Source organism: Cherax quadricarinatus, chromosome 78 (assembly GCF_038502225.1).
Source record: "Cherax quadricarinatus isolate ZL_2023a chromosome 78, ASM3850222v1, whole genome shotgun sequence".
Lineage (NCBI taxonomy): Eukaryota > Metazoa > Arthropoda > Malacostraca > Decapoda > Parastacidae > Cherax > Cherax quadricarinatus.
The window spans coordinates 10785009-10798985 of NC_091369.1; the positions used below are offsets into that span (position 1 = coordinate 10785009).

Consider the following 13977-nt stretch of genomic DNA (forward strand, 5'->3'; position numbering starts at 1 on the left):
TCTCTTAATCCTATTTATTACCATACCTTTGCATATTAATTTGTATTTTACAAAGCATGGCTGTAAAAAAAAGCTGTACATTGATTTAAGGACCTATAGGAAAATAAAATTATTAAACATATAAATACAATCGTCTAATTACATTTTGTCGTCTTCTTGAATGACTTGACCATACTCTCTGGCATTGGCTGGTATGGCTTGTTATCAAGTCTAGTTGTCTGCCCAAGAATTCTTGCACCTATAAAAATAAAAACATTTGAAAAAAATAGCTATGGGTTTAGCACTCCAAGATAAAAATAAAGAATGGTTATCACCTGTTCACATTATGTGAAAGCTAAATACAGTGTTGGTTTTCACTTGTACTTCAAATGTACTGTAAAGAGAAAAGTTGCAACAGGAATTTACTGTATCTAGCTGTGGTACTAATTTATAATAGGCATGTGTGGATAATGTACCCCCTATGATTATTTGGGTTGCACAAAGCCATAATTCTGTAATTTCTTAAAACTATTATGTGTGATTATAAAGAAATTAAAGATATCAGGATTATACCACTGATGTTGAAGAATTTCATTAAATATTTATCAAATAAAATACTGTGTATCAAAATCTAAGAGTTGTGGTAATTTATCCAAAAGGAATAAACCATGCATGCCCTTAAGTTTACTTTAAAATCTTTACTCAGAATTTCTTGAAACTAGAAACTATGAGCCTTGTCCAATTCATAACCTCTATGAATTCATGATAGTCAAGATCTAAAATAGTCAAAAGAAAAATCTACTAGGCTTACGGTAACACCCATCATCCTTTCTCACAGCTTGTATAACACTTGTTCGTAGAATTTCTTCCACCTGCTGTCCAACCGTGATGAGCTGGTAACGTTATTGAATCTGCATTAGTCACTGGCTTGTATTAAGTAGATTTGTTTGGTGTTTTGGACCATAACCTTTAGACAATATTTTCAGTAACCAATACTCTCTAAGTGCAAAAAAACACTGTGCTACATAATACTGGATGTAAAACTGGTGCTAAATGTTAAAAAAATCAAGTAAATAATACATGTATTTTCAGACTGACAAGCTACTGTGTGTAAGGGTAGCTTTAGTAGAATAGTACTATATTTCCTCCACAAAAATACAATTTACATACTACAAAACAGTGCCATCACATAATACTTTTTTTTTTTTGCTGGATGATTACATTCTCTAAGACGCCTGATTTCTATGGGATGAGTGAATTCTGAAGACTACACATTGCTATATGACTTGAGTTTATAAATAAAAGGATGACCCTACTCCACCTTCCTACCCCCACAGATTTATACACTCTCCAAGTCATTCTACTTTGTTCCATTCTCTCTAAATGACCAAACCACCTCAACAACCCCTCTTCAGCCCTCTGACTAATACTTTTAGTAACTCCACACCTCTTAATTTCCACACTACAAATTCTCTGCATAATATTTACACCACACATTGCCCTTAGACATGACATCTCCATATATATATATATGTTGTGCCGAATAGGTAAAACTTGCATTTTTGGCTTAAATCGCAACGCTCTTCTTGCTGAATAAGGCAAATGAAAATTTGTATTTTTTTTTTTAACACATCGGCCGTTTCCCACTAAGGTAGGGTGGCCCGAAAAAGAAAAAAAACTTTCACCATCATGCACTCCATCACTGTCCTGCCAGACGCATGCTTACACTACAGTTATAAAACTGCAACACTAACACCCCTCCTTCAGAGTGCAGGCACTGTCCTTCCAATCTTCAGGACTCGGGGTCCGGCCTGCCGGAATCCCTTCATAACATTACCCTGCTCGCACTCCAACAGCACGTCAAGTCCTAAAAACCAATTGTCTCCATTAGCTCCTATCTAACACACTCATGCATGCTTGCTGAAAGTCCAAGCCCCTAGCATGTAAAACCTCCTTTACCCCCTCCCTCCAACCTTTACTAGGCCAGCCTCTACCCCACCTTCCCTCCACTACAGATTTATACACTCTCAAAGTCATTCAATTTTGTTCCCAATTCTCTACATGTCGAACCACCTGAACCCCTCCTTGGCTCTCTGGATAATAGTTTTGGTAATCCCACACCTCCTCCTAATTTCCAAACTACGAATTCTCTGCATTATATTCACACCACACATTGCCCTCAGACATGACATCTCCAGTCTCCAGCCTTCTCCTTGTTGCAACATTCACTACCGATGCTTCACACCCATATAAGAGTGTTGGTATAACTATACTCTCATACATTCCCCTCTAAATTCCATTATGTTACACAAATAGATAAGTAGTGTACACTTGTCTAAGAGTTTTCAGAGTCAAGGAAAGAAGAAAGAAGCTGAGTTACCTCCTCGACTGCATCAGCATTGGATACATGTTTATTCTTCACAAATTCAGTGTTGATTTTCTCACGCGCAGCTGTAAAAATCAAAGGAAACACTTAACATCTAGGAAAGAAAAAAAAGGGGCATATCTAAAGTGAAAATGTACAGTTGTTATATAAATCTGAACAAATCTCTCAAAATTGTACAATATTAAAAGTATGTTACAAGATATCCCCACAGAAAATAAAAGCTAAGTCTCACCAGCAAGTGCAGTTGTGTCCCCTTCGAACACCATCAAAGTTGTTCGATGCAATTGCTTGAAGCATGTAAGCACCTATTAATAAGATGTAATAAAATGTGATATAACAACCTGTACAGTATATTAAAAAGTACCTTATCTTTGTGAACCACATTATTGTAGCCCAGCAAGGCTGAAGCAGATGGGAGAAGAACAGATGAGGTAGAATGAGTGAGCAAAAAGGATGGAGTCATGACGTAAATCAGTTTCAGTTAACAAATCATACGGCTAATCTGTAACAAGGGTGGAACAGTCAAAGAGGAGGGCAGAGTAAACAACTAGAGCATTGAATAGGTCAAAAATAAAGTCTGCAGTGGCTGAACACAACAAAAGTTTTTGAATAATTAGCATGGCAAATATTCTGAGACACTGGGTACCCCTTCCATGAGATAACCACATGCGAGTCTAGTCTGACCAATACACAGGTCTGAAATTACAGTTTCCTCACACTCAACAGCAACAAATAGTGGATGTACAGAACCCCATCTGTGATTCAATTAACATTATTTTACCGGTCACTAATGCACACGTGATGGTACCAATGCAAGCTACAGGTGATCTTGCAAGTGCTATGTTAGTACCTGGAGAGAGTTCCGGGGGTCAACGCCCCCGTGGCCCGGTCTGTGACCAGGCCTCCTGGTGGATCAGAGCCTGATCAACCAGGCTGTTACTGCTGGCTGCACGCAAACCAACGTACGAGCCACAGCCCGACTGGTCAGGAACCGACTTTAGGTGCTTGTCCAGTGCCAGCTTGAAGACTGCCAGGGGTCTGTTGGTAATCCCCCTTATGTATGCTGGGAGGCAGTTGAACAGTCTCGGGCCCCTGACACTTATTGTAAGGTCTCTTAATGTGCTAGTGACACCACTGCTTTTCATTGGGGGGATGTTGCATCGTCTGCCAAGTCTTTTGCTTTCGTAGTGAGTGATTTTTGTGTGCAAGTTCGGTACTAGTCCCTCTAGGATATTCCAGGTGTATATAATCATGTATCTCTCCCGCCTGCGTTCCAGGGAATACAGGTTCAGGAACCTCAAGCGCTCCCAGTAATTTAGGTGTTTTATCTCCGTTATGCGCGCCGTGAAGGTTCTCTGTACATTTTCTAGGTCAGCAATTTCACCTGCCTTGAAAGGTGCTGTTAGTGTGCAGCAATATTCCAGCCTAGATAAAACGAGTGACCTGAAGAGTGTCATCATGGGCTTGGCATCCCTAGTTTTGAAGGTTCTCATTATCCATCCTGTCATTTTTCTAGCAGATGCGATTGATACAATGTTATGGTCCTTGAAGGCGAGATCCTCCGACATGATCACTCCCAGGTCTTTGACGTTGGTGTTTCGCTCTATTTTGTGGCCAGAATTTGTTTTGTACTCTGATGAAGATTTAATTTCCTCATGTTTACCATATCGAAGTAATTGAAATTTCTCGTCGTTGAACTTCATATTATTTTCTGCAGCCCACTGAAAGATTTGGTTGATGTCCGCCTGGAGCCTTGCAGTGTCTGCAATGGAAGACACTGTCATGCAGATTCAGGTGTCATCTGCAAAGGAAGACACGGTGCTGTGGCTGACATCCTTGTCTATGTCAGATATGAGGATGAGGAAGAAGATGGGAGTGAGTACTGTGCCTTGTGGAACAGAGCTTTTCACCGTAGCTGCCTCGGACTTTACTCTGTTGACTACTACTCTCTGTGTTCTGTTAGTGAGGAAATTATAGATCCATCGACCGACTTTTCCTGTTATTCCTTTAGCACGCATTTTGTGCGCTATTACGCCATGGTCACACTTGTCGAAGGCTTTTGCAAAGTCTGTATATATTACATCTGCATTCTTTTTGTCTTCTATTGCATCTAGAACCTTGTCGTAGTGATCCAATAGTTGAGACAGACAGGAGCGACCTGTTCTAAACCCATGTTGCCCTGGGTTGTGTAATTTATGGGTTTCTAGATGGGTGGTGATCTTGCTTCTTAGGACCCTTTCAAAGATTTTTATGATATGGGATGTTAGTGCTATCGGTCTGTAGTTCTTTGCTGTTGCTTTACTGCCCCCTTTGTGGAGTGGGGCTATGTATGTTGTTTTTAGTACCTGTGGGACGACCCCCGTGTCCATGCTCCCTCTCCATAGGATGGTAATAGCTCGTGATAGGGGCTTCTTGCAGTTCTTGATGAACACGGAGTTCCATGAGTCTGGCCCTGGAGCAGAGTGCATGGGCATGTCATTAATAAATAAATAAATAAATAAAATAAATAAATCTCCTGTTCGAAGTCATTTGGCGTCAGGATAACATCAGATAGGCTTGTGTTAACCAAATTCTGTGGCTCTCTCATAAAAAATTCATTTTGATCTTCGACTCTCAGTCTGGTTAGCAGCTTGCTAAAAACTGAGTCATATTGGGACTTGAGTAGCTCACTCATTTCCTTGCTGTCATCTGTGTAGGACCCATCTTGTTTAAGTAGGGGCCCAATACTGGGCATTGTTCTCGACTTTGATTTGGCATAGGTGAAGAAATACTTTGGGTTTCTTTCGATTTCATTTATGGCTTTTAGTTCTTCCCGCGATTCCTGACTCCTATAAGATTCCTTTAGCTTAAGTTCGATGCTTGCTATTTCTCTGACCAGTGTCTCCCTACGCATTTCAGATATATTGACCTCTTTTAGCCGCTCTGTTTTTCTTTTCCGTCGCCTGTAAAGGGAGCGCCTGTCTCTTTCTATTTTACATCTACTCCTCCTTTTTCTTAGAGGAATAAGCCTTGTGCATACATCAAGTGCCACTGAGTTAATCTGTTCTAGGCATAAGTTGGGGGTCTGTGTTGCTTAGTATATCTTCCCAGCTTATATCAGTTAGGACTTGGTTTACTTGGTCCCACTTTGTTTTTGTTGTTGAAGTTGAATTTGGTGAATGCTCCCTTGTGACTAATCTCATTATGTCGGTCTGGGGCTCCGCGCATACATGTCTGAACCTCAATTATGTTGTGATCTGAGTATATTGTTTTTGATATGGTGACATTTCGTATCAGATCATCATTGTTAGTGAAGATGAGATCTAGTGTATTCTCCAGTCTAGTAGGCTCTAGTATTTGCTGGGTTAAATTGAATTTTGTGCAGAGATTTAAAAGCTCGTGTGAGTGTGAGTTTTCATCAGAGCTTCCTCCTGGTGTTATTACTGCAACAATATTATTTGCTATATTCCTCCATTTTAGGTGCCTTAAGTTGAAATCCCCCAGGAGCAAGAAGTTGGGTGCATGAGCTGGCAGATTTTCCAGACAGTGGTCAATTTTTAACAGCTGTTCCTGGAACTGCTGGGATGTTGCATCCGGAGGCTTGTAGACTACCACAATGACTAGGTTTTGGTTCTCGATCTTTACTGCTAAAACTTCCACTACATCATTTGAGGCATTAAGCAGTTCTGTGCAAACAAGTGACTCTGCAATATACAGGCCAACCCCCTCCCCCCCTTTTGCCTGTTCACTCTGTCGCATCTGTATAGGTTGTAACCTGGGATCCATATTTCGTTGTCCAAGCGATCCTTTATGTGGGTCTCAGTGAAAGCCGCGAACATTGCCTTGGCCTCTGCAAGCAGTCCACGGATGAAAGGTATTTTGTTGTTTGTTGCTGGCTTTAGACCCTGTATATTTGCAAAGAAGAATGTCATCGGACTGGTGGTATTGTTGGTACTGGGGGGGGGATTTTTTTTCCGGCATTAGTATCTGTATCTGTTGGTTTGGAGTGGAGGCCATCGACTGTGGTTCCTCTCCAGGAATGACTGGATTTGGTGTACGATTTCTGCCATTTCCTGCCAGTTTTTTTCCTTCCTGGCACTAAAAAACCTCTCCCTCTTGGGTGGCTGTGGCTACCCAGGTTTTCCCATGGCCTGGATGTTTTGTATCTTTTTGTCCCCTTTAGATGGTGCCTGGCAATTTAAGTTATAGCACAGTCTTTCCTGTACTGAAGAGGTACACATTTCAGGGTGAAAAAGCTTACAGGAAGGGAGTTTGCATTTTCCTGTTGTCATATGGGCATGGCATTTTCTAGGGTGGTCGTAGTTGCACGTCCCATCTGTTTTTCCAGATTTCCCATGCCTGCAGATGCCAAGTGCATAGTATGTGCACAGGCTTGGTTTCTGTTTGCCTTGGGTTTCTGTGACTGTATTCACTGTTGGTGCATGTTTACCTGTCTTATTCCTATCCTCACTAGCACCAACAATGGAGCTCCCACCAGTTGTTTTTGGTTATATCCTCACTATTGCTAGTGGAGTCCTCTTGTTTGCTATTTCCTGTGGTATTTCTAGTTTGCAATATTGGTTTTATCTTATCTTTGACTACACTGGAAGAGTTTGAAAATGGAAAATGCCTGTGTGTGTTTGAAAGAACCTGAAGTCTAGACTGTGGAGAATCTATAAATTCATTGCCCTGATCTCCAGCATGGCTGAGAATCCAGCAAGACTTTTTTTTTTTTTTGTATATCACCAAGATGCAATACACTCACTGATGAATGCAAAAGAAATGGGCATGTGAAGAATTGAGTCTTGCAATTTACTGACGAATGATGATGCAACAGTTATGTTGTAAGAAATGAAACATGGTAGTTGTTTTACAGCATACCTTGTTATGAAGACAACATTTATAATGATATAATAAATTACCGGTTTATGGTTAGCCAGAGACTTACAACTTTTATCAGAGCTTTTTGAACTGTTTTTCTTTTTGATTATAATAATAATAATGAACTGCTTTTGTATTCTTCGATTTTATATTATTATTATTATAATCAAGGGGGAAGCGCTAAACCCAGAGGATTATACAGCTCATGGGGGAAGATGTGGAAGGCTTAATTCGGGGAACTGGAGCACAGATCCAATTCCCTAAATCAAGAGCCCCTCACCAACATCAAGGAACCTTCCTTGAGGGGTTCGATTTTATAACTACAGACACTGCCTGGCCCTTGTCCATTTTATGTATGTCTATTTACCTTAAACCTTTTCAGCAAACAGCAAATGTTTTCTAACGAGTATAATATTGTCTGGTATCAGGATGGCCTGTAGCCTGGTAGGCAACGTTCTTGCTTCACACTGAGTGTCCATGGTTTGATCCCAGCAAGAGTGGAAACATTGGGTGTATTTCTTTACACCTGTTGTCCTGTTCACCTTGCAAGCATGTAGGTACCTGGGTGTTAGTTGACTGGTGTGGGTTGCATCCTGGGGAGAAAGTTTGAGCCCAACGGAAATAAGATAATCCTCGATGACGCACTGACTTTTTTTTGGGTTATTCTGGGTGGCTAACCCTCTGGGCTTAAAAATCAGAACAAAATCTTATCTCTTCAGTTGTTCAATTACTCAGCTACTTGCTTCCAGTTCTTTAAGGTATATTTTTTTTGTATTTTACAATAGACCTCACAGTGTATTAAAGCCTTATAAACAATGCATTACATATACCCAAGTAAGTTTATTTAGGTACAGGTACACATAAGTATAAATATCATACATTGTAACGTAATCACCTAGGATAACGAAGCAACTGACTATTCTGGGTTATCCTGGGTAATTTACAATTATTCCTATATGATAATTATAAATACCTATGGAAATAAATCAGTCTGATTTCTTTTGAGTTATCCTAGGTTCTTTACACATATGCTGCTATGTATGATAATCTATGTAACTATTTGTGTATTATTATAATCAAGGGGAAAGCGCTAAACCCGTAGGATTATACAGCGCCTGTGGGGAGATGTGGAAGGTATTCAGGGAACTGGAGCACAGATCCAATTCCCTAGATCAAGAGCCCTTCACCAGCATCAAGGAACCTTCTTTGAGGGGTGTATTTGTGTATACCTGAATAAACTTACTTGACAGCCTTACGTGTAACTGTACCACAATAAACCTACCTTCCTCCTCAGCTCCTGATTCATGTTCTTGTTGTTATTAAGGTCCAAGTGACAGTAAGATGTATTAAGCTCCACCTCGCCAGTGGTGGATGAAGAGCTGGTAATGATTTATTTTACGTTTCACATACAACATACAAATATTGTAGTGGACTTGAGAGAGGTAAATAGGTACCTGGATGTGTTGTGACTGTTGTAGGTTGATATCCTGGGGAAGAGGATTAAATCCCTCGTGAAATAAGTACATTAAAGAATAAAAAGGCACAACACCGTGACTGGAACAATGTACATGTAACTGTATTTGTGTATACCAGAATAAACTTACTAACCCTCACCCAAGAGAAGGAAACCTATGACAACTGTCTTATGTAGCAATATTTGTCTAAATTACCTAGGATAACCTAATAAAATTAAAGTGACTCGTGTTTACCTGGAGTTTACCTGGAGAGAGTTTCGGGGGTCAACGCCCCCGCGGCCCGGTCTGTGACCAGGCCTCCTGGTGGATCAGCGCCTGATCAACCAGGCTGTTGCTGCTGGCTGCACGCAAACCAACGTACGAGCCACAGCCCGGCTGATCAGGAACTGTCTTTAGGTGCTTGTCCAGTGCCAGCTTGAAGACTGCCAGGGGTCTGTTGGTAATCCCCCTTATGTGTGCTGGGAGGCAGTTGAACAGTCTCGGGCCCCTGACACTTATTGTATGGTCTCTTAACGTGCTAGTGACACCCCTGCTTTTCATTGGGGGGATGGTGCATCGTCTGCCAAGTCTTTTGCTTTCGTAGTGAGTGATTTTCGTGTGCAAGTTTGGTACTAGTCCCTCTAGGATTTTCCAGGTGTATATAATCATGTATCTCTCCCTCCTGCGTTCCAGGGAATACAGGTTTAGAAACCTCAAGCGCTCCCAGTAATTGAGGTGTTTTATCTCCGTTATGCGCGCCGTGAAAGTTCTCTGTACATTTTCTAGGTCGGCAATTTCACCTGCCTTGAAAGGTGCTGTTAGAGTGCAGCAATATTCCAGCCTAGATAGAACAAGTGACCTGAAGAGTGTCATCATGGGCTTGGCCTCCCTAGTTTTGAAGGTTCTCATTATCCATCCTGTCATTTTTCTAGCAGATGCGATTGATACAATGTTATGGTCCTTGAAGGTGAGATCCTCCGACATGATCACTCCCAGGTCTTTGACGTTGGTGTAAAGTTCTTACACACTGTTGTTCAGGATATGAAAATAATATTTATTTCTACAACTTATACATACCTAGCTGACATCAATGATACTATATAGAAAGCAAATGGTTATGCAGAGCATTTCGGGCAACTTAAGTCTTAAGTTAATCTTGTTCCCCAGGATGCGACCCACAGCAGTCGATTAACACACAGATACCTACTTGCTGCTAGGTAAAAAGAGACAGCAGGTGTAAGGAAACACGCCCAAATAATTATCAACAATGGTTATAAATGACCATAATTTTTAAAGGGGTGGACCGGTAAGCCAGCGGAAGGCCTCGGTCAGATGACCAAAAGCTCCAAAGGCGGGTCATCATCTGACTAAGACCCGCGTCAGGAAACATTTGTCCTGTTTCCTGACGAACCTTACCTAACCTAACCTAAACACGCCCAATGTTTCCACCTGTACCGGAGATCGAACCACAGACCCTCAAGCACAACCAACAGGAGTGAAATTTATAACACATTTGCATATCAAACTTTCCCTGAATCGATTTAGATTTTGCCACCGAAGTGGCTAGTTTATTGTGCACACCATATCCATCCTGTGGACGGTAAAGAGCATATGGATACACAAAAGGCCCAGGAACTAGACCCCAAAGGGTTAACAGGAATACATATGGATTTATATCTACATATCTATAGTTCACTTATCTGTTACAAGCAAATTTAGAAAATTTGCTTAGTATATCTGGTATCTTATTTTCATTAATATCTTGACATGTCAGTAAGTAGGTTATTATACTGTCTGTCTCTGTATTCCTCAATAAGTGGACAATTAAGCACATAGTGTTCAAGACAGTGACCATATGCCTGATCACATAATTTACATTTAGTTTGCAGCGCTGTATAGCCCTTGTGGCTTAGCGCTTCTTTTTGATTATAATAATAATAATACATTTAGTTTGATCATCATCTGTGTCTCCCTAACTGCCAGAAATACTTGTAACCAAGTGTGGAAAATTGCATTTATCTGAATTTATCATTATGTACATAACAGTAAATGAATAAAGATAATTATGATTTATCAGTTAGACAAGTAGGAATTTGGGACACCTAGGTCGCAAAAAATGTCCCCCTTCGATACCTACCACCGTCATATCCACAAGTTGCTCTGGACCTATTAATTATAAATGAAATATACATCACCAGGAATGCTGGTAAATATATAAATTTGTGGACTGTATATTAAAATTAAATGGTTATATATATACACAATTACATAACAGAAGGAAAATATATCTTAATATCACTCACCAATTTGACTGGATATTAATGTGTATCATACTCACAAAACCTCACTCTAACTAAATCTATGAAAATAATGCTGACCAGAATTACACACAAATCTAGAGAGCTTATCTGAGGTTCCTGGAGCTGTCTTGTCCAGTCGTCTGATATCTCAAGTTATGCAGGAATGCACATCCACCAATTTCGCCTCCTATTTGAGAGGTGTCAACACAATTTTAACCTCTAGAGCACGAAAAATTCTTCCCATTACACCAACGTTTGTACAAAATTCAAAACTAAGATGGCTAGTCTCCTCTGCGCAGACGCAGGCTTTCCGTTTTCTATGACATAAATATTATTAAATACAGTATGGCCATCTATTTACATATAAATACTGAATTTCTGGAAAATATATACAGTATTTTCCACACCAAGCCTAAGCCTGGCCTCTACAACATCAGTCTGTTCGGACCCTCAACAATCGACTAATACACAAGTGCTTATTTACTGACAGACATGGTATGGGAATTTATGTGAGGATTTAAATGATATAAGAGATAACTCTCACTGATTTTGAAGGCGAACTTCTCATCTTTTGTGTTACTGCTTCTACACCATTGATGGTGGTTGGTGTAGACAGCTATGAGAGCATTGTTGGGGTTCGAACCACATGATTTTTATTTGATAGTCCGGTGGTGCTAATAAGAACATAAGAACATAAGAACGAACACATTGACTTAAGGGAGGAACACGGCAACCGACCTGGTAGCACAAGCTATCAGGTCTAACTCACACCCACCCACATCCACTCATGTATTTATCCAACCTATTTTTAAAGCTACACAACGTTCTGGCCTCTATAACGGTACTTGGGAGTTTGTTCCACTCATCCACAACTCTATTACCAAACCAGTACTTTCCTATATCCTTCCTGAATCTGAATTTTTCCAACTTAAAACCATTGCTGCGAGTCCTGTATAGGCTAGATATTTTCAGCACACTATTTACATCCCCTTTATTTATTCCTGTCTTCCATTTATACACCTCAATCATATCCCCCCTAATTCTACGTCTTTCTAGAGAGTGCAGATTCAGGGCCCTTAGTCTATCCTCATAGGGAAGGTTTCTGATACATGGGATCAACTTTGTCATCCTCCTTTGTACATTTTCCAGAGAATTTATATCCATTCTGTAATAAGGTGACCAAAACTGTGCAGCATAATCTAAATGAGGCCTAACCAAGGATGTATAGAGTTGAAGAACAACCTGAGGACTCCTATTATTTATGCTTCTTGATATGAAGCCAAGGATTCTATTAGCTTTATTGCGAACACTTATGCACTGTTGTCTTGGTTTCAGATTACTGCTAACCAGAACTCCTAAATCTTTTTCGCAATCCGTAATATTAAGATCTACATTATTTAGTTTATATGTGGCATGGTTATTGTCCTGTCCAACATTTAGAACTTTGCATTTGTCTATATTAAACTGCATCTGCCACTTCTCCGACCACTGCATCAGTCTATTCAAATCTTCCTGGAGTGCTCGAATGTCCTCGTCAGAATGAATTCGACGGCCTATTTTGGTGTCATCGGCAAACTTGCCGATGTCGCTCTTTATGCCCTCATCTATGTCGTTTATGTAGATTGTGAACAGCAGGGGGCCCAACACTGACCCCTGCGGAACACCGCTCGAAGAAGCCTATGAATTCAGTAGTGTAAAAATAAGGGTTTACCAACATTTGCACCAATAACTCACTACAGTTGTGACCGGGTGTGGAAGTGTGAATTGCTCATTACTCTAAAATTTGTTCATGATTGCAGCCATGTATACACGTAAGTAACCATTCTTACAGTATCCATTACCTTTGTAACTTGTGAGTTCATTACCTTTGTAACTTGTGAGTTCATTACCTTTGTAACTTGTGAGTTCATTACCTTTGTAACTTGTGAGTTCATTACCTTTGTAACTTGTGAGTTCATTACCTTGTACCTAGTTCAGCCATCAAAACTTTGGAGCCCGGTCCCTGGACCCATTGTGTACCTCTGTAATCTGTAAATACCTTTGTAACTTGTCATGATTGTGACTAGACCTACCTGGAGTTCATTACCTTTGTAAATTGTGAGTTCATTACCTTTGTAAATTGTGAATTCATTACCTCTGTAACTTGCTCAGCTATCAAAACTTTGAGGCCCAGTCCCTGGACCCATTATGTACCTCTGTAATCTTTTGACTGCCGCCCACTGGATGGGTATGGGGCGCATAATAAACATATTAAACTAACTAAACTAACCCTAGCTCATCAGCATTAAGGCTGTTCCCATCGCAATACCCTTTACTGTAAAAAATGTATATATTTAAATTGTCAAAAATATTCTCATCCACTTCACAAACTAAGGGTTTGGAGTCGCGGTTACCTGTCAGTCACTGGGGTCCATGAGTCATGAATATTTTAGCAGGACCTGCCTGCCTTAATTAGCCTGGAGCTAACACCTGTGCTATCCTTCCAATTCAAACACACTGTTCATTAATGCCGTAAGTAATTCATGATTACAACCACAGAAGTAATTAGAACTTGATAATTGATTTACCTTCAATGTATTGATGAATGAATTAAGCTTATTATTCAAACATAAGGATCATGCCTCATTACCCTGACCACCGATATCTAATTAAATCCTGGTTTCTATTGGAGCATTTCCCCATTTGCGATGTATTATAGTCGACTAACTCCTAGATACCTATTTATTGCTAGATGAACAGAGACAGCAGGCGTAAGATTTGTCTACACTCCATGCTTTATCGTTTTTTATATTTGTGTCGTCAGATCAGCTAGTGAATTTTGTATTTCATGTACATCCAGTGAGCGGTTGCGCAGGGAGATAGGATTGCAGATTTCACTTATCTTTTATATACTGTACTTAAGCTTCCGAGGGACATCGCCTCCAGGGCCAGGTCTTACAACAGATTTCCTTAGAAGGAAGGTATTACAGGATCTATTAATAAACACGCAGACAAATAA

General features: G+C 40.2%; 1 protein-coding gene across 5 annotated transcripts; it reads right to left on the bottom strand.

Moving 5' to 3' along the window:
- Window positions 1–8685, bottom strand: LOC128701624 (complex III assembly factor LYRM7). 5 transcript variants are annotated; one of them, XM_053795488.1, is made up of 5 exons: window positions 8508–8685; window positions 2598–2670; window positions 2360–2430; window positions 791–872; window positions 1–238 (listed from the first exon to the last, which is right to left on the bottom strand). In XM_053795488.1, the coding sequence occupies exons 1-5, from the start codon at window positions 8529–8531 to the stop codon at window positions 135–137; spliced, it is 354 nt and encodes a 117-aa protein (XP_053651463.1). In that variant the 5' UTR covers window positions 8532–8685; the 3' UTR covers window positions 1–134. The 5 variants fall into 5 exon arrangements, with proteins under 5 accessions (XP_053651463.1, XP_053651464.1, XP_053651467.1 ...); XM_053795489.1 differs by having other exon boundaries at window positions 2598–2652; window positions 8508–8673; XM_053795492.2 differs by lacking the exon at window positions 8508–8685 and adding an exon at window positions 8469–8495.
- Between the last annotated feature and the right edge of the window lie 5292 nt (window positions 8686–13977).